Below are 21,091 nucleotides of genomic sequence, written 5' to 3'. Positions count from 1 at the left end.
GAGGTACCTGCTGGTCTTTCCCTTCTCTTATGGGTTTTATTGCTTCAGTTTCTTGCTTCTATGGCTTTCTTTTTTCAAAGATTTCATTCTCTTTTACAGGACTCCAGTGAGAGTATTAGGACCCACCCTGAATGAGGTGGGTCACAACTTAACTCAAGATCCTACTCCCCAAAAAGCCGACTTACAATGGGTCCATGACCACAGGAATGGATTAACTTTAAAACATTTTTCTGGGGTCCATACAGCTTCAAACTTGCCCAGTGTTGCTCAGAGCTAGCATGCTGAGAATTAGACCTGATTTTTCTAATGTAACAATTTTTACCCACTGTATTATGCTGTTCTTGTTAGTAGCAATCATTTCTTTCACAAATAAACTTCAGGTAAGCTAAATAAGTATGAAGATAACTTGTGACGAAGATGATCATGCTCAAAGAGAATGAAAATATGCATGTTAATTTAGGCAGGGGTGAGAAAATCAGCAGACAGGGAAAGTATACAAGCCAGATAGGTTTTCAATAAACTAGGACCTTTCAATTATTTTGCCCCCTATCAAAAAATAATAAATAAATAAATAAGCATTAATGTAGAGAGAACTTGGCAGAATGAAAAGAGCAGGAAATACTCAAGATACTCAAGCATTGTCCTTGAAGAGACAAATGGAACAGTGGTTAGACTAGAAGGCAATGGTTAAATGCCCAATTCCCTTCATCTCTGCTTTCCTGAGCTAACCACCCAAATAGGTGTGATCTTGTTCTTTGAAAGACAGCCATGGAGATAGACATCAACGTTCTGTGATTCTTTTCTCTGTCTCTATTCTTTTCCTAAAGGATTAGAAAAATATGTAAGGGTACATATGTAAGTTTCTGATTGCTATTGAATGGGAACATATATGTAGATGAAAGTATTCCTTCTGGATTGCCAATCACATATGTTGGTAAGCATGAGGAGAGTAAATATGGCTTGTAAATATGACTCACAATGACCCTTACCATCACTTCATATATGTCACTGAGGATTCTAGTATACTGGACTGGCAACCAGCTGCTATAATAAACAGCATTGTGTCAAAACAATTTTCGATTTTGTACCAAGACTTTCCTGATAACCAGGAATACTGTAGAGGTAGAATGGCTTCTGACCAGGGCTGGGACTCATTCTCTTAATTGTCAGTCTCCCTAATGTGGTTGCTAACCAGAAAGGATTCAGAAGCCCTGAATCTCCTGTAGGGAAAATAGCAGAACCAGGATTTAATGATAAACCAAAATACTGAGGATCACTGCATGGTTCTTTGTAGTCCATTTTAGGTAGTAAGAACTCTGAATCAAGCACAGGCTTAAATCTTTCTTTTCTAATCTTTAATTCTGAGATTCTCCATGTTTAGTGAATAAAGAACTATAAAAAATATTGCAGTATTGGTTTGGCTTTCTCTTTATTCAAGGCTGAAATTGAAAACTGTGTTTTTCAATTACTTAGGCTTTACACTAGAATTACTGATACCTCCTAAAACAGTTTGGTACCTAAAATAGTGGTATCCAAGAAGTCCCCAGACTTCTTTTAAGGTGAGCACAGAGGAAGGGAAAGAGTTTACATTTTAGAATGTCACATAGTTAACTCCCTGTTTTAGTTTTTCTTTATTGGGCAGAGTAGAGACTTACTTGTTTACTTGTGTGGAGGGAGAAAAGGGAAGGTATTTGTCTTATTCTATTACAGTGTCCAAGAAATAAAGTAGGATAGCCTCAAGTGAAGGATTAAGTTTAATCACTCAAGTGAATAGTGTATTATTCCTATTATTAAATATTTCTACAAATGGACATTCTAAATCTTTAGTAGACTGTCACACTGTTTAATAACCATGAAGTCCAAACATTTAAGACTTTATTAAACCTAAATCTGTAGGTTTATGTTTAATTCAAATATATTCTACTCTGGGAACTGTAATAGGCAAACATTTCAAATAATTTATTTTTTATCCCCCTCACCCTGCATTGTTGTTTGTGCCCGCTGTCTGCTCCCTGTGTCCATTCACTGTGTTCTTTCTGTGTCTGCTTGACTTTCTGTCTTTCTCTTTAAGAGGCACCAGGAATTGATCCTGGGACCTCTGGTGTAGGAGAGGCACTCAATTGCTTGAGCCACCTCAGCTCCCTGGTCTGCTGCATCTCTCACTGTCTCCTCTCTGTGTTTCCTTTTGTTGCATCATCTTGCTAGGCCAAATCTCTGCAGCATGGGTGGCTAGGTCCACAGTGTTGGCCAGCTTGCCTTCACCAGGAGGCCCCAGGAATTGAACCCAGGGCCTCCCATATAGTAGACAGGAGCCCAACTGCATGAGCCACATCCGCTTCCCCTGATGTTATCTCTTAACATAGTTTTTAATACTAGAATTTTATAGGAGTTACATTCCCCTTGGCTCATGTAAGACTTGTAAAATAGGTAGGTATATCCTCTGAAAGGAGAATCTATTACATTCTCATTTTAAAAGTCAGTGATGAAAATAAATAACAAAACAAAACAGTCAGTGATCAACTTTGAGTTTGTTAACATTTTCCAATCTCAAGATTTAGTTCCAATTAGTGATAAAAACACTTGACCTATAATGGCATGCACTATAATTTGTATCAATATATTTTATGTAATATAGTAAAATAACTTCATTACTATTATAGGTTAATCATTTATAAGTGGCTATTATTTAAGTATTATTTGAAAGGTGAAGGGAAATCTCAAGTTTTGTGATACTTTTTCGGTTTAATCTTTTATGACTTGAATTTTTAATTCTTTATAAAAACCTATATTATACATTTATATAGATGGGAAATTTTATATAAATTAAAATTATTTTACACTATTAATTTTTATACTGTTCATTCTTCTGTTAAAAATAGATAGTAATCAGGCTCAGTGGTACTGCTAGGCTAGTATCCTCAACCTGGAAGTGTCAAACCAAGATTCATGAATACGTATGATTATAACAGAGAAGAGTTAAGTCCCTGAGTATAATGGGGAGGGCAAATTACCAGGAACACTCCTGTCTTTCTAGCTAGAATTTCGTAAAACTTGTGAAATAAGTGGAAAGAGAAGAAAAATAGCAAGGAGCAGACAGGTTAGATGACAACTGCTGTAAGAAAACGTAAAAACATATATATAAAAGTAGGCATTAATAGAAGATTTGAGAGACAAAAAAAAAGATCTTTAAATAATAAAAATTCAAAAAACAAAACACCCTTCAAGTTCTGGTCCATACAAACATTACAGCAATTCCTTTTATCTTCTCAGAAAGCTGTTCCAATGATGAAATTTTCAATAAAACCATGAAGACAGATCATTTCCTGAAATGTTTTTGAAATCAAATATTTTAGTTAGTCACCAGAAAGATGGTACACTCTGGACCCAATTATATTTAGAAATAATTTCCCTCAAGTAAACATTTATCTCATGCAATTGCTTATCTAGAAGGGGAAATGTATATGGGGATAAAGGCACTAACCAATTTTTTTTTTCCCTTTTCAATTTTATTTTGTGTTACTGCGAGGTTATCTGTGGACATACTTAATTTTCATGTTTTTTTTTTTTCTAATCTGAAATTCTGTACATTGCCATTGGTAAATATTCTGTAAGGAAAGATAGCATAATAGTTAAGAATATGGGCTATGGATTAAGACAGACCTGGACTCAAATATGACTGATACTAGCTCTGTAATGTTAGGCAGTGTATTTATCTGCTCTTTGCCTCCTTTTCCTCATCTGTACAATGGGGATAACGAGTATCAACCTCGTAGGTTTTGATTTAAGGATTAAAAGAAATAATCCAAGAAAAGTTAAAGCATAGTAACTGGCTTACAAAGATTAATCAACAAATGTTAGCTATTTTTATTGCTCAAGAAGTAAATCAGCTAAAGTAGAAAATGTTCCTAATCCACTAATTTTAAAGCTTCCATCTGGTTTTTTAGCAAGCAAAATGCCTTAAAAAGAAAGTTATAGAGAAGGCAAATACTGGTAGAGTTCAATAAATGATGTCGTGAAAACTTCCTATCCATTTGGAAATAGTAAAATTATTAATAGACCTCTACCTCATACCATATGTGAAAAAAAAATTCTGCCATATAAAATAAAGGCTTCAATATTTAAAGTATGTTTAAAATCATACAAAAATACTAAAAGAAAATATAAGCAACTATTTATATAATCTTGGGAATGAAAACTTTCTAAGCATAACATCAAAGGCAGAAACCAAAATGGAAAAGACCAAAAGATTTTACAACTAAAATAAAACGTAAGGTGGAAAAAACACTGTAAGCAGCAAAATGGGAAAATACCTTTGCAACATACCTTCTCTTCAACATAGATAGTTAATTTTCTCACTATATAAGGAATTTTAAAAATCAGAAGAAAAAGCCAATACTCAATGGAAATATAGGCTAGAGACAAGTAATTTACAAAAGACATAAAATTTGTCATTAAATATATTTAAAAATGCTCCACCTCAACAGTAATAATGCAAATTAAGATGAGATACCTTTCTTCACCAATCAGATTGGCTTTTACTAAAAATACTACTAACTCATCATTGTTGCACTGGAGCACTCATGGAGCACTCATTTAGGAATACAAAATGTTTCAACCTTCCAAGAGAGTTTTAATATAGGCTGAAAGTTTTTGAACCATAAACTCCACTTGCGGTAATTAATCCCAAGAGAATAACTGGACAAGCACAAAGGTTGGTGATTAAAGATGTTTAAGAATGCAATGATATCTTGGAGGCTGTGGAGGCCTGCTGGGAACAGGACTTCTAAAACGGCAAATATGCCTGGAAGGCTGTGTTCCAAAGCCACTTCTGCTGGCTATAAACGGGGGCTCTGGAACCAGAGGGAACACACAGCCCTTCTTAAAACTGAAGGCATTTATGCCCAAGATGAAACTGAATTCTATGTGGGCAAGAGATGTGCTTACGTGTACAAACCAAAAAACAACACAGTGACTCCTGGCGGCAAACCTAACAAACCAGAGTACTCTGGGGAAAGGTAACTCGCCCCATGGAAATAGTGGCATGGTTTGTGCTAAGTTCCGAAGCAACTTTCCAGCTAAGGCCATCGGACACCGAATCCGTATGATGCTGTATCCCCTCAAGGATTTAAACTTATTGAAAAGTAAATAAATAAAATTGTAGGAAAGAAAAGGATGCAATGATAACTTTAATTGCAAAAATAACTTAGATGTCCACCAATGAGGACTGGTAAATAAATGAATACATCCATATGGCAAAATATGAGAAGGATACCAAAAAGGATGTTATGGACCTCTATCTCTTAGCACAGAATATGCCCATGATGTATTAAATTTTAAAAGGAGAAATGCCACATATGTGATAAGTATCTTATTTAAATATAACTGGAACATGGGGGTAATAATAGTACCTCTCTCATAGGAATGTTGTGAAAAGTAATAAATTTATACAAATAAAATGTTTAGGAGGATGCCTAACTCGCAGTCAATATTTAAGAAATGTTTGTTGTATAACACCAGATTACTACATCTCTATGTATATGTGCATAGGAAAAACCATTTGGAAGGATATAAACCAAAATGCTAGCTGATTATTATTTAGTGGTGGGGTTTATTAATATTTCCCTATAATCTTATGAAAACATTTTTGTGAGGTATTTCATATTTTTTTATGAGAAAAAATAAAGCCATTTAAAAATTAAATTTAAAAGATGCTTCTTGTTCATGTTAGTTTCTTCACCACATACTACATTCCTTTTCCTCTCTGTGGTTCCAGAAGTGATCTGTGGTCAAGATACTTTTTACAGGTTTAAAGTTCCCTTATAACTGATAATTTTTCCTATAATATGGGAAGAAATGGGATTAATTCATGTGACTTTTCTGCCTTGTTCTGTATATGAAGTTCCATACCAACCTGTCTCAGAAAGACAAATTGTTTGCAAGTTTCCTATGAAAAGCCCTTGTCTAAAAATTGTGCTACTTTGCTGATTAATGCTACCAATTTCAGATGGACTTGTTTCTGCCTTCCTCTTTATCATAAACGATCCCAAATGAGACCTGGATTAAAGAAGATACAATTTGACAGTGAAGAAAAAAGATGGACAGAAAAGAGATATGAAACCCTAACAGAGTCTGTGGTATTGATATCTGCAGTTCATATTTCTGGGAGTTTGCCAAAGTCATGGGGGTCTGTGCTGAAAGTTTAGATTATTGTCACAGATGACATGATCTTATATGTAGAAATCCTAGTGAGCTGCCTGAAAGACTACGAGGGTAAACAAGATCAGAAATGTTGAAGGATATAAGATCAATGTACAAAAATCAACTATAATTTCTATGCACTTCATGTGAACAATCTGAAGTAAAATTAAGGAAAAGTTCCATTTATAATAGCATCAAAAAGAATAAAATATTTGGGAATAAATTTAACAGAAGTGCAAAACTTACACTCTGACAACTAATATTGTTGATGGAAGTTAAAGAAGACCTAAATAAATGGAAAATCATACCATATTCATGGGTCAGAAGACTTAGTATTATTAAGATGGCAATACTCCCCAACTGATGTACAGAATCAATGCAACCCTTATCAGAATCTCAGCTGGCTGCTTTGTAGAAATTGACAAACTGATTCTAAATTGCATATGGGACTGCAAGTAATCAAGAATACCAAAACAATCCCGAAAAATAAAAAGAAGGAGCACACACACATCCCAGTATCAAATCTTACTACAAAGCAACTGTAATCATGATGGTGCAGTACTGACATAAGGACAGACACATAGATCAATGGATTGGAGAGTCCAGAAATAAAACAATGTGCTTATGAGCAACTGATTTTTTGACCAGGGTGCTGAGATCATTCAATAGGGAAAGAAGAGTCTCTTCAACAAATGGTGCTGGGACAACTGTTTAGCCACATGCAAAAGAATAAAGCTGGACCCTTGTTTCACATCATATACAAAAATTACCTCTAGATACACCAAAGACTTAAATATAAGAGCTAAAAATATAAAACTGTTAGAAGAAAAAAAAAGGGTAAATCTAGGATTTGGCAATGGATGCTTATATATAATAACAAAAGCACAAGTAACAAGAAAAATTACATAAAACTTTATCAAAATTAAAAACTTTTGTGCTTCAAAGGATACCATTAAGAAAGTGATAAGACAACCCATAGAATGGGAGCAAATTTTTGCAAATCATACCTATGATAAAGGACTTGTATCAGGAATGTATAAAGAAGTCTTACAGGCGGCGGACTTGACCCAGTGGTTAGGGCGTCCGTCTACCACATGGGAGGTCCACGGTTCAAACCCTGGGCCTCCTTGATCCATGTGCAGCTGGCCCATGCACAGTGCTGATGCGCGCAAGCAGTGCCATGCTACACAGGGGTGTCCCCCTTGTAGGGGAGCCCCACGCGCAAGGAGTGTGCCCCGTAAGGAGAGCCGCCCAGCACGAAAGAAAGTGCAGCCTGCCCAGGAATGGTGCCGCACACACGGAGAGATGACGCAAAAAAAAAAAGAAACACAGATTCCCGTGCCGCTGGCAACAACAGAAGAAGCAAAGAAGACGCAGCAAATAGACACAGAGAACAGACAACCGGGGTGGGGGGGAAAGGGAGAGAAATACATAAATAAATAAATCTTTAAAAAAAAAAAAGAAGTCTTACAACTCAGTAATAAGACAATCCAATTAAAAAATGGGAACGGATGTGAAGAGACATAACTTCAAAGAAGATAAACAAAAAATGACCAATAAACACATGAAAAGATGTTTACTATCATTATCAGGGAAATGCAAATCAAAGCCATACATGAGATACCACTTCACACCTACCAGAATGGCTAGAATCAAAAAGCCTGATAAGCATAAATGCTGGCAAGGATGTGGAGAAACTGCAACATTTATACACTGCTGGTGGGAATGTAAAATGGTTGTAATGGCATAGAAGATATTATATTTGGTACCCTTTTGAGTGACTATCCCAGCCAGCCCTATCCCCAGCATAACCACAACTATTCAGGCATTTACCTCCATATGGTTTGGATAAGAGCTGCCCTTGGTTTTTCCAAATGGCCCTTGTGGTTTCTGCTTTTCATGAATAGTTTAAAACTGCCAATCCTCAGTGTCCATAGAAAGGTCTTACTCTCCCCTCTGGCAAGAGCCTGGGACCCACATGTGCTGGTCTTTTCCCCCCTCACCCAGGGATCCTCACAGGAGCTTATGTTAGGTAAGCGCCAGGCCGCTCTGCAGCCCTCATTCTTTGCTCTTCCCCTCCAGGGTCTTTGATCTAACAAAGCTGTCATCTCATGCATTCTTGGCTGGCTGGCTGGCTAGCTGTGTTGGTGCCTCAACATCCAAAGAACTTCCACATAACATCTAAAACAATGGTGCAACCACTTTGGAAAAGAGTCTGGCAGTTCTTCAAATGTTTAAACAGAGTTCCCATATGACCCAGCAATCCCACTAAGAATAGCCCAAGAGAAATGAAAACATGTCCATGCAAAAATGTGTACACAAGTGCTTAAAGCATTATTATTCACAACTGCCAAAAGATGGAAGCAATCCAAGTGTCCATCAACTGATAAATGGATAAATAAAATATGGCATATGTCCACAGAAGGGAATATTATTTGGTTATAAAAAAGAATGAAGTACTGATGCATGCAACAGTGTACGTGACCCTTGAAAACAGTATACTAAGTGAAAGAAGCCAGTCACAAAAGTTGACATATGAAATGATTCCATTCATATGAAATGCTTAGAAAAGGGACTCTATAGAGACAGAAAGTAGCTTATTGATTGTTTAGGGCTGGGGAAAACAGGGACAGAGGGGTGCGTTACTTAACGAGTACGAGGTTTCCTTTTTGAGGAGATGTATATGTTCTAAAATGGGGAAGTGGATTTGGCCCAATGATTAGGGTGTCCACCTACCACATGGGAGGTCCAAGGTTCAAACCCAGGGCCTCCTGACCCATGTGATGCACTGGGCCACGCGTAGTGCTGATGCACGCAAGGGGTGCTGTGCCATGCGGGGTGTCCCCCACATAAGGGAGAACTCCATGTGCAAGGAGTGTGCTCCACAAGGAGAGCTGCCCAGTGTGAAAAAAGTGTAGCCTGCCCAGGAATGGTGTCACACACATGGAGAGCTGACTCAGCAAGATGATGCAACAAAAAGAGACAAGGATTCTGGGTGCCGCTGACAAGAATACAAAGCGGACACAGAACAACACACAGTGAATGGACAGAGAGCAGACAACTGGGGGGAGAGGGGGTAGGGCAGGGAAGGGGAGAGAAATAAATAAAAAATAAATCTTATATAAAAAAAAAGCTCCTTGTAAAACAAAGCTTGATGTATACATAAAATATTAAAAAAAAAAAGAATATGTTCTAAAATTGACTGTAGTGATGGAGTACACATCAGTGGGTACCAGTAATTATTTATATGGTATGTGAATAATATCTCAACTGAAAGTGTAGATTGCTTCCTATCTTCCCTTTTTTGAGGTAATCAGGAGACTTCTCTCTTTTGGGGGCAAGATACAGCAGGCAAGGAGAGAATTTTGAAAGCTCTTTTCTTTCCTTTGCACTCTTCAATGTGCCTCCTCTCACTACATCTCCTTTTGCTACAGCAGGAAATCCCAGGAAAAAGGAACTGTAGTTTGGAATTCTATACTCACACACTCAGTTCCAGCCTTTTTTTTGTGTGTGTGTGTTATGTTCAGGAAACTAAAAATATCTATAAAAGTAACCAGAATGCAAGTGGTACACAGAAGTGAGCCCAAAGATCACAGAATGGAGACAAACTGTCATAAAAAAAAGAAAATTTAGCCGGCTTCAGTAAGAGCACTGGACTAAGGAATCAGACTTCCATTACTAAAGAAGCCCTGTAGGTGGCAATGGAATCAGGCTTACCTGCACAAGACTCCATTTTCATTTTTCAGGTTTAAGCTATTTTATAATCCTTCCTTTCTCCCTCAATTTCCGAGATGGCAGCAACCATAAAACTTTATACTTTGCCCATATTCTCCCAGCTTGGTAAACAGGTCTGTCTCAAGGCAGCCTCTTGAGCCTCTTGAGATGCTCTTCTGTGAGTAGCAATCTATTAATTATAGTGCAGAGACTTTGACTGAATTGATTTTTTTTTTTTTTTTGTCTTCAGGACTAAACTGGTTGGGACCTCTGAATTTGGCTTTTGGAAAAGCCAAAGTTCTGAAATCTTTTGACACTATGATAGGAAATTAAAAGAAAAAAAAAAGGTTCCAATAAATGTTGTTTCATGGATTTTAGAGTTATAATTAAGTGCCAAGATAAAGCTTATTTTATTTATAAGAGCACAGATAAGGAAAGCATAAAGTTTTCTTTTGTCAATAGTAGTAAAATGACAGAAAATTATACCTGTAAAGGTTGTTACAGGAAAATGTGTAGTGAGCCAAAAAAGACATCCTTTCTTAAGTTGTTCTAAAGGATATAACATGGTCATAAGCAATCCTCCAAATCTTTCCAAGATTCCTATGAAAAAGTCACTGACGACCTTTTGAATTCCATGATCCTAAAGGTTTCATATCTACTGATTTATTACAATGAATAAGGCAAATTCTTGTGATTTTCCTAAGACAATATATATAGTGAACGCAAATTTACGTAGTTGACTATTACCCTGTTTACTTATTTGATAATATGTAGTTATTAGAAAACTTTATGCTACAAAAATTAATGATAATGTATTATAATGGAGAGCACAGATTTTTAAAATACACAATTGGTTTATTATCTCAGAGTTTCAGCTATGGTATATTGGGTAAGTTACTTTAAATCTCTGAGATCTGATTTCTTAATTTATAATATCTGGATAACACCACCTAGTCTCATAAGGTTGCTCTAAAGATTAAAAGATAATTTGTATGAAGTACCTGGAACAATATCTGATACATAAAAACTTAATAAATGTTAGTTCTCTTTGGTTAAATAGTCTTTGTGATAAAGAGTTGATTTTCTAGCTTCAGTCAGGAATATAACCCCTTTATATAACATTTTTTCCATAAGTAAATAACATTTGATGTATTTTGATTTGTTTTTTACACCAGGACTATTTTTGGGTTAAAAAATTCAAAGTAATTTAAAATTTTCATGAATTTAAATAAAACAAAAAATAAGAAAACATGTTTGAACCTTAACAGTGACTTTATTACCTTTATATCCTTTATTTTCTGCTTTTCAAAATTGTCAATAGTTTCCTCTAGATGACGAGTTGTTCGGGTAGCATCCATTGTAGCTCTCTGTAACTCAGTTTCTGCCTATAAAGATAAAACCATTTAATTAGTCTATTAGTAAAAGCTACCATGGGAGTATTGGCTTTTTGGCATAAGACTGTAGTTGTTTAACATTATATTTTAACAATATAATAAAATTATCTATGTAATAATAAGTATAGGCAGAATAAAGAATTTTAAATCATAATAATTCATGATCTAGAAGCAAAAAACCAAAAATAAGCCTCCCATTTCTTTCTAGTAAATCAATTTTTCCTATATCACCCTTGAATGATTTACTGCAAAATGTAAAACTATTTTCTATTCCTTCCACTGCTTGTGCCATTTATCATACTATTCTTTATCTTCCCACTTTTTCTCTTTCTTTAATCTGTTTTACCCAGAAAAGAAGGGACTAGTGACTTATTAGCAAATATTTTCAGTTCTCTCAAACTTTGTCTCAATCTGTAAAATACAATATTTCTCATAGGAAAGTTATATGGAGTAAATAAAATAATTTTTTTAAACTAAGGAGAATGACTGGCAAATAGAAAGACCTACAGTTATGACAATTTCCATAACTGACAAAAAAACTGATTTTTATGGTACCATTACAACATTGTAGTATACTGAGGTAGCAAGCAAATAACTGAAGTATATTGTCACTACCTCACTTACTGTTATTAGTTCTCTAAATTTATGAAATATTTCTAATTCTATAATATAATAATCAGGTAAAGGAAAATGTAAACAAACAAAGATTACACTATTTCTATTCCCTCCCCCGATGGCACCATAGGCTGTTTGCTTGTTATTTTTGTTCATTTTCTGCTCATTGCTTTTTTGCCCCTTGCTCATTGCCTGCTCATTGTCTGTTTGCTTTTTCTTTAGGAGGCACTGGGAACTGAACCCAGGACTCCCATGTGTGACACTGGGAACCGAACCCGGGATCTCCCATGTTTGAGACACTGGGAACCGAACCCAGGACCTCCCACGTGTGCTTGAGCCACATCTGCTCCCTAGTGTTTCTATTTGATGAATGCTTATTATAAAAATATATTCATTAGTAACTAATAAATTAGATGGCAATTTTAATTCTTTGCTTCACTCTAATGAGAAGTACTCCGAGTATCTAGAGCTACCTTGTACAATATGGTGTCCATTAGTCACATGTAGCTATTCAAATTTCAATCAAATTAAATAAATAAAAACTGGTTCCTAGTTACTCTAGCTGCATTTCAAGCTCAACAGCTACATGTAGGTAGGGTCTACAGTACCGTGAAGTACTGAACATTTCCATTCTAATCAAGTATTTCTCTTAAAAAAGAAACTCTTCCTTTAGGAATATAGCTGCCCAAAAGAAATCATTTAAAATTGTTTCTTAGCAAAGAAATTTTAAAAAATACATATAAATTCTTTTATTAAATTCTTCCTAATAAAGTTTTATTTCCTACACTAGTATTATATTTTATTTACTTAAAATTATCATATATCATAATTTAATAATATTGGAAAATTTGCATTTGTCATCAGTTTTGTGACATGTAATATTCTAACATTTAGTCCTTTTTCTTTTTCAAGAAAATGTATAAAATTGAAACAAGTAAAAGGTATTTACTGTAAGGATCCATCTCTTGACACACCAGTTCATTACCCACCTGTGACTGAAAGTTTTCATAAAGGAAAAAATACATTTCAAAGAGAATATAACAATCCTTTGAATAAATTAAAACCATATGCTATTACATAATTATATTCTCTTGTAATTAGGTTAATTCAAATACACAATTTCAAAATATTAAGCACTTAAAATATACTCACTTATACTTTGATAAAGTGATTATATTATCTGCCTATCTGTAGATATCCATTTGCCACATAAGGTATAAAGTTTCTTAAAACCACACAAACTTTTAATTTTTAATCATAACCAGTAATAAAAAACAATTCTCTATATTATTGGGCTTGGGGTTCTTTAAAATATAACCTCTTCACAGGAAATGAAATATAATAAGAGAGCTCCTTTGAAGATTAATACAAAAAAAATGCCTAATGGTTATTTGATGGGTGTTAACCTTTAGCTAATGGGAATATTCAAGCAGACTAGACTGATGCAATTTTTATGACTAATTCCTTTTGATTAATGTCTTTTTCCTTTCCATTTACTGATATTTTAATTTTAAAATCTGAAAGAATTAGCAGAGTTAGCTCAACTAGAATTAAGAATGGGAAAGGAAGCAGAAGCAATTAACTAGCATTGTATCTTAATCTTCTATCTTGCTCCAGCAACAACTATTCATTTCAGAAAAGTCTCAAATCCATTTACTCAAGCACAGCAACTCACCCAAATTCATATGCTATTTTTAGCTAAGTAAAGAGATTACAGATTTCTAATATTTCTTCCTTTCATTGACAATTCTTTAAAGTTCTAAAATGTACTAATCTGAGCAGGAAGTGCTCTTGACTAAAATACTAAGATACAACTTCATGAATGAGAGTATTGGTACATTTAATGGAATTAGTTAAGATTGTAAAATTATTTACAACTGGGAGGGCCAATTGGTGTTTTTAAAAATGTCTTATAGGATAAGTTTGGGGGGTAAGCAGGTAGAACCCTGGGAGTCTTGTATCCCCATCCTCTTCTACCAGAGCAACTGTTATTTTACATATTGAACTTTCATATTAGTCTTTTGAATGCAGAGTCATGAATTTTAGGAGTCTATCACAGTAAAAATTCTATGATGCTACAATTAAATATATTTATATTTATTTTGAATACATTTATATATAGATGGTCCTTTATTTTCTAGGCTCAGGATGTCAAAATCCACTGGAGTCATAGCTCTTTGCCAGTGAGCCTATCAATTCATCTGTAGCAATAATCTCTCAATTTGTTTCATTTATTTTTTCTCCCACGTGAACCCACGGACCTGCTTCATCTATATTCTGCCTAAGCGTTGCTTACGGAAAAGCATCCACATCAGAAAAATGTTTGTCTTAGAAATAGACTTATTTCTAGGTTGAGTGCCAATACCAATACCCCTAATCCCTGATTCAGCCTTGTCAACCTCTTGGGATCCCAGGTGCTGCATATTCCGTCTGTATGCACCCTAACTGCCTTACTCCCACCGAAAAAACAAACCAAATATTGATTTCTGGCTTAATTCTTAAACACTGGTGTCACTCCCTGACCTCTGTCTTGAATTTAGGTGTCAGTCATGAATTTTCCATTTTCTGATTTGTATGACATCCTTAAAACATAAATTTTCTATGATCTCTAGTTTGCGGATCTTAAGCCTCAACTATCATTTAAATATTCCTGCTCCCCCTCCCTCCCTGCCCCTGCTTCGAAAGGACAGGCCTGACCCCATGGCTGCCCATTTCTGTTTTGTACAAGGTTGGGCTTAAGTACCTTTGGTCCAAAGAAGAAGGACCAGGCAACTGGCACAGCCCCAAATCACTGCTCAGGAATGGAGGTGTTCTGGAACCTCAAATGCCCCCAAACAGCCAATCCTCAGGTGGTTTCCGGCTGAGCTGGGCAGAGATAAGCTTAAAGAACACATAAGGAGGAATGGGAAAAAGAGGCAGCAGGGATAAGTCAGTGCTTTTTACAAAGTGCCACCTGTCCCAGTTGCTGGCAATTAGCCAGGCACTATTTTTGATTCTTTTGTTTTCAGTCATGAACAAGGCATGCTATAGTTTAAGAAACAGTCATGCTTTTGTTCAGCTGTGGACCTCAGTTACACTCTAAAATCTCCTGAGGAGAAGCGGACTTGGCCCAGTGGATAGGGCGTCCGTCTACCACATGGGAGGTCCACGGTTCAAACCCCGGGCCTCCTTGACCCATGTGGAGTTGGCCCATGCGCAGTGCTGATGCGTGCAAGGAGTGCTGTGCCACGCGGGGGTGTTCCCCACGTAGGGGAGCCCCATGCGCAAGGAATGCGCCCCGTAAGGAGAGCCGCCCAGCACGAAAGAAAGTGCAGCCTGCCCAGGAATGGTGCCACACACACGGAGAGCTGACACAGCAAGATGACGCAACAAAAAGAGACAACAAAAAGGTTCCCATGCCCCTGACAACAACAGAAGCAAACAAAGAAACAAGACGCAGCAAATAGACACAAAGAACAGACAACGGCGGGGTGGGGTGGGGGGGTGGATCTCCTGAGGGTCTTTTGCTGAAAGTCACAATTGTGGTTTCAAACATTTTTTTTTTTTTAAAGGATGAAGGGAATTATACTGGATAAAAAATTATTTTCCTTCTTTTTCTTAAAAGTGGGACACAGAGCATTGCTATATTAAAGATATATCTTTAAGTTAATTTTATCATATTTAGGGGTTTGTGGAAAAACCTCAATTTTGAATTTATTCTTTACAAAAACAGCTGCATTTCTAAGTTGTTTTTTTTTTTAAGTCTATTGTGGGAAACAATAGAAGAGGAATGAATTATGTGGTATAATCTCTTTAAAATGAGCAAATTTCTAAAGTTCAGATTCCTAAAAGTATGGGTTTTTGTGACAGTTTGAATTTGGTGAAATCCCAAAGATTGTTTTTGAACTAATCCATTCCTATGGGTGAGAGCCTTTCACTGTACTAGATTTGGTTAAGGGGCTGGATTAGATCCACTGATTGCTTTTGATTGGACTACATCAGTGAGGTATGACCAGCTTGGGGCCCTGCCCTCTTACTGGAGCCTTATATAAATGGAGACACACAGAGAAAGAGAAGACATACAGAAAAGGGAGTTCTGCCATTTTGACCAGGCCATGTGAGAGGGAGGACTCAAGAATCGCTAGCAGCTGAAGCTGAGTAATGAAGCCCCCAAGAGGCTGGGTCCACTGAGCCTCTCGAGACTGAAGAGATGAGTCATATGCCTGATTGCCCAGAGATGAGCTCCTGGAGATGGTGAGCCTTTAGAGGAAGACAGGGACCTCAGCAGAGACCAGTTGCTATCTTGCCCCACCATTTGGCAGAATGCCAGGATCACCAGGCGCTTACTTTGGTGAGAAAGTATCTTTGACAGTACCTTGATTTGGACATTTCATGGCCTGAGAACTGTAAGCTTTTACCCCACATAAAATTCCCATTATAAAAACCAACCCATTTCTGGTCCTTTGCATTGGCAGCTTTGTGGCAAACCAAGATATCTTTTAACCTTTACATTGAAATTCTCTGCATATTTGCAGTAGAAATGCATAATTTCCATACATTTACTTTTGCACTGCCTGCCTAACAACACATTTTTTAAGACCAAAATTCAAAGGATACAATAACATGTCGATCAGATGGATTTCGCTGCCGTGTCCTTTCTAACTGAGTCAACTGCTTAGCTTCTCGATTCCTTGCTGTTAATGTTGCTTTAAGGTCATCCTGTAGATATATATTTATACCTTTATATAAATTTCTGATTTCAGAAATAAAATACGTACATTCTCTTAAGAATGAGAGAAAGCTCCTTGTTGGATCCAAGTATCGCAACTACAGGAATTATGAATACTGCATTATTAGTGTGTGTCTATGTAGGTGTGTGATTGTGCATGTATGTATGAGTTTCTTTAATGTCCTCTCAAAATAATGACACTGACAAGATAATTTCATTGCAAAACTATAGCCATAAATATATATCTTGATTGTGGTGGTAGTGGTGTATATGGGAATACACTTGTCAAAACTCAAAGAACACTTAAAATGGGAGAATTTTGTGGCATGTAAATTATACCTCAATAAAGTTGATTTAAATTAAAGTCTAAATGAGTTATTGCCTGCTTTAAAACAAAAATATAAACATATTTCATTTAATAATTTCTACTTATATATTCTTCATGGCTATAAATATTAAAATAGATTTTAATTTCCATAATAAACAAAATACCTTATGTTGCTACAGTACTACCCTTAGTAAGCTCATTAAAAACATTCCATTATCCTCAAAGTTCTAAGAAATGATCTTTCGGAGTATAAAAAGAACACTACTTCATACTTTTATTAAAAGGACAATTATTGGAAACCTTATACCTTTTTTTACAGAATACCTAATAATAGGAGAAAAAAATGATTTACTTACCCGTTTCATTTTTACAATTGTTCCATAAGCTTTCAAAGGTTCAACTACTTTGGCTTCAAGTCTTTCAACCTATTGAAAATTATTATAAAATATAACTGAAAAGAAACATACAGACATATCAAAATTTAAATTCTAAAATAAAATCTGTGCTGTTTAACCTCAACATAATTACCAGAACTATATTTTCAAAAATTTAAATTAAAATGCCATTGTTCAATGTATCTTTATAAATAAATGCATTATCACCAGAAATCAATAATATATGACTGAAATTCTAAACTCAAACACATTAAAAACTGTTAAGCTTTAGAGCGTCAATGAAAGCACAAAAGCATTTCCTATGCAACATGACAAGAAAATGTCTCAGGTTTCTGAGGAGCTCACACCTGCCATACCAACATCTCTGCATTACTTTTCTACATTAAAGTACTACCTTTTGGGGCAAGTTCTAAGACATCTCAAATTTTAACACAGCTATTATTTTCATTGTGTTTTGTATAGTACTAGATACTTTAACTTCACAAACATTATCTCTAAAATGTAAAAGCCCAATTTTTCAAGTAAGAAAACTGAAGCTGAGAGATATAGCTTATTGGAAACACTTAAAGTTGTTCACAACTCCCAAAAGCAAAAATGTTTAGGGATCACTGTATTAGTGCAATTTTTCTTAGAAGCCATTTATGAAATATCAAAGTCTAGAGAATAGGATAAATGGTCTCAGTGTTGCTAAGCTGTCAAACTGTATGCTGATCTCTTCTTCCTCTAGCACACGTTAATTTCCACTTCTATTTAGAATTACAGTTTTTCTTAAACATTACAATTTGTAACACATTTTTAGTTTACGTTTACTAAGCACTAGTTTAAGGCACTTAGGAAACAGAACAAAAAAAAAAACCAATATATAAACATAGCACAAGAAAAATTACTTTTTTGGATTTTCACATTTTCTCTCAATGAATACAAGATGACACACATTTAACTGTTAAAAATGAACATGTTATTTTTATAGCAGGGAAAGGCTTTTTTGATGATACATTTTATATAATCAATGAATACCTTTCCTTTCATACTGATTTTTCTTTAGATCCTGTAAACAAAACACACATGAATGTTTCATTTTCAAAGACTTTAGGAAAAGGAAAAAAAAAATCAAGCTCCCATCAAGCATTTAAATTTTAGTAATCCTAAAATCAAAACCATGACTATTAAAAGGATACTTTAGTCAACACCATTTTTAATAATCCATAGACTGACAATTCAGTTTAAGGATTATCCAAGCCTTTTTTTCTGTTCTCCTTTTTGTTGCCTACCTTTTGTTCATTTCATTGTTCATTAGCACCTCCACCATTTGGTAAGCAAGGGAAATAAAAGGAGAACAAATATAAATCAACTCACTTTGCTATTTGGTAAATAGCATAAAGGATTTCTAGAAAAGGACACAGAATATATTGGCTAAAATGCGATTTTAGGATTATCTGTGAGCATAAATTGTTTGAAACATTAAGCCCCCAGTTATCAAGTATAACTGAGAAGTGCTTATTTATCACAGAAGAAACGTCACATAAGAACTCAATATTTTTCCAAAAGTACTTTCTGCTCAAATTTCTGAGTTTCTCTAGTTCTCAACGGACAGCAATTACAGGTTCAAAGATTATTACTCATTTTATTTCCTTTGATAATTGAAATTTCAGTTTTCAGCTTTTAAAAAGGACCAAAAGCACTGATGAGAAAGGCACAAAAAAGAAAAGCAGGTCTAATTGAGCAACTTTGGATAAGTTAGCCTGTGTCTTGAAACATAAATAAATATAAGTAGAAGCTATTATTCATTACTAAAGGGACAAAATGGGCTTTTAAAAGGAAAAAAAATTCTATACTCCCCACCCCCACAGTCACTCAAAAGCAAAAAGCACAAACAAGGCCTCACTAACCCCTAGTTTGCATCCATGATCTAAATCAGGGCTTTTGTTGTTCAACTTTTCAAGCAATGATCTCTTGCTCATTTATTATTTTTTCACACACATTACCATTCCCAAAATCTTCCAGCTCCAACATACCTACACACACTGGAGATATAAGCCATGCTTTTTACCCTCCCATGGTTACTATGTATACCACACCCTGAAAAACACCACCCCTTGGCCAAAAACTGGCAAATCAAGTGGAGAAATTCAAGACTTCAAGACTTCAAGATGCCCTAAAGTTGGGTTTGAAAACGTTAAAAGAAATCAGAGAAAGCTTTCCTTCAATAGACTCACACAATTGTTAGACATGAAAATCTGTACATTTATCATCAAGTGTGTGTTCACCACTGAGGTTAGGCAAAGAAAGTCTTCATAGTTCCTTCATCCATTACTTCACGGGTCATTCTTAACAATGACGCTGGGACCTCACTCCATACCTCTGCTTGTCGATAATCCTGAAGTTTGGCAAACTCATCAGCAAAGTTTTTCAGTCCCTGCTTTAAATTTGGGGTCTCTGTAGAGGCGTACCCGTTGATTTCATTCACCAGGAGGTCTGCTTTGTCTCGCAGTCTGGCAGTTTTCCGCACATAAGCAGCAAAGATTTGGCACAGCTCTCCAAAATGCTTCTCCACATTTGTGACAGCATCTTGCAGTTGTCTGGTTTGAGCGTCCCTGGAGGAAAAGGTGACACAAAAAGCAAAACATTTTTGTTGGAGATGAGATGGATTCACTGTCACGTTCATTGAATATGGAAACATTCCCGGGGTATTTGCAGCTTTGAAGGCGCCGAACCATCAACAATCCCATCATCTTCCAGCGCGGATTCCCCTCCTCCATGACCCCATTCCCCTCCTGGTCTCAATAACCCACCAGGACAGGCTCAAGGAGAAGCCGGGTCCGAGAGGACTGCCCAGCGGCTGAGTGGGGCTAGAGGGGCTGCTCCGCGCTACAGGGCCTGCGCTCCCAGCGAGACCCAGGCAGCCGGCTGCCTTCCAGGTTTCAGCACCGCTGGGATCCGACTCCGAGGAGCTCGGGGCCGGGGGGGGGGGGGGGAGGGGGGCAGCCCGCCCACCCTTTCCCCTTGGGTACCGGCCTCGCTCCAGCGCAGGGAGGTAGGCCCCAGGGCGCAGCGGCGCGGTCTAGCCTCCGGCCCAAAGCCGGAATTCGGCGCGGAGGCCGCACGGAGCCGGGCTCCACTCCCCCGACCTGAGGCCTCGCTCGTGGAAAGGCCCAGGCAGCAGCGCCCGGGGCTGTTACCGGTTTTCCAGGCTGCGCCTTAACATCTTGCCTCGCGCACGGCCGGGGACCCTGGGCTCCGGCTCAACGAAGGGGAATCCAAAGCGCCCGAGCGCGCTCCAGGGCGCAAGCCGACGTCGCAGAGACCAGAAGAGCCCGCCCCGCGCACCTCCGCGCCCGCCCGGGCGTTTCTATGGAAACGCAGCGCGCGCCCCCGCGCTCCTCTGCGGCGTCAGCCCCAGCTCGGCCGGGCTGGAGGAGGGCGGCGCGGGACAGCCGGGGAGCCCGCGTGCCCACCCCGCACGCCCGCCTGTCCCTTCTTCCTGGTGCGCTCCTCCCGGCGAAGTTCCTCGTGCCGCGCTTGAAAGAAGACCGCGCTTCCCCAAATGCTCAGTGGTCTCCAAGGCCTTCCAGATCAGACTGTGAGCAAAGGAGAGAGGGGGCATCGCTTCTCGGCCTTTTGGTTAAGATCAGGTGTAGGAGAGAGAGAGGACAGCCAAGCAATAACCGGGAGGAAAACGTGGAACTAAAGGCGAACTGAAGGCCAGTCTATGCTTATGCTACATTTAGTCACATAGCTC

At 37.2% G+C, this 21,091-nt stretch overlaps 1 protein-coding gene across 3 annotated transcripts in view; it reads right to left on the bottom strand.

Moving 5' to 3' along the window:
• CIBAR1 (CBY1 interacting BAR domain containing 1) overlaps positions 1–20,818 on the bottom strand; it is a 34,100-nt gene extending 13,282 nt beyond the window's left edge. For 2 of the 3 annotated variants that reach the window (XM_004474720.5, XM_058275720.2), the window contains exons 1-4: positions 20,532–20,818; positions 19,712–19,946; positions 17,314–17,382; positions 11,193–11,297 (exon numbers count right to left, since the gene is read on the bottom strand). In XM_004474720.5, the coding sequence (XP_004474777.1) occupies positions 11,193–11,297; positions 17,314–17,382; positions 19,712–19,946; positions 20,532–20,557 (435 nt within the window). In that variant the 5' untranslated portion in view covers positions 20,558–20,818. Of the gene's footprint in view, positions 1–11,192; positions 11,298–12,910; positions 12,917–16,517; positions 16,620–17,313; positions 17,383–19,711; positions 19,947–20,531 lie in introns of all 3 variants that reach the window. The other variant, XM_004474718.5, reaches the window with a different exon arrangement.
• Positions 20,819–21,091: the final 273 nt, after the last annotated feature.

Source organism: Dasypus novemcinctus, chromosome 14 (assembly GCF_030445035.2).
Source record: "Dasypus novemcinctus isolate mDasNov1 chromosome 14, mDasNov1.1.hap2, whole genome shotgun sequence".
NCBI classification, from domain to species: Eukaryota; Metazoa; Chordata; class Mammalia; order Cingulata; family Dasypodidae; genus Dasypus; species Dasypus novemcinctus.
This window is presented reverse-complemented; position numbering and strand designations above follow the sequence as displayed.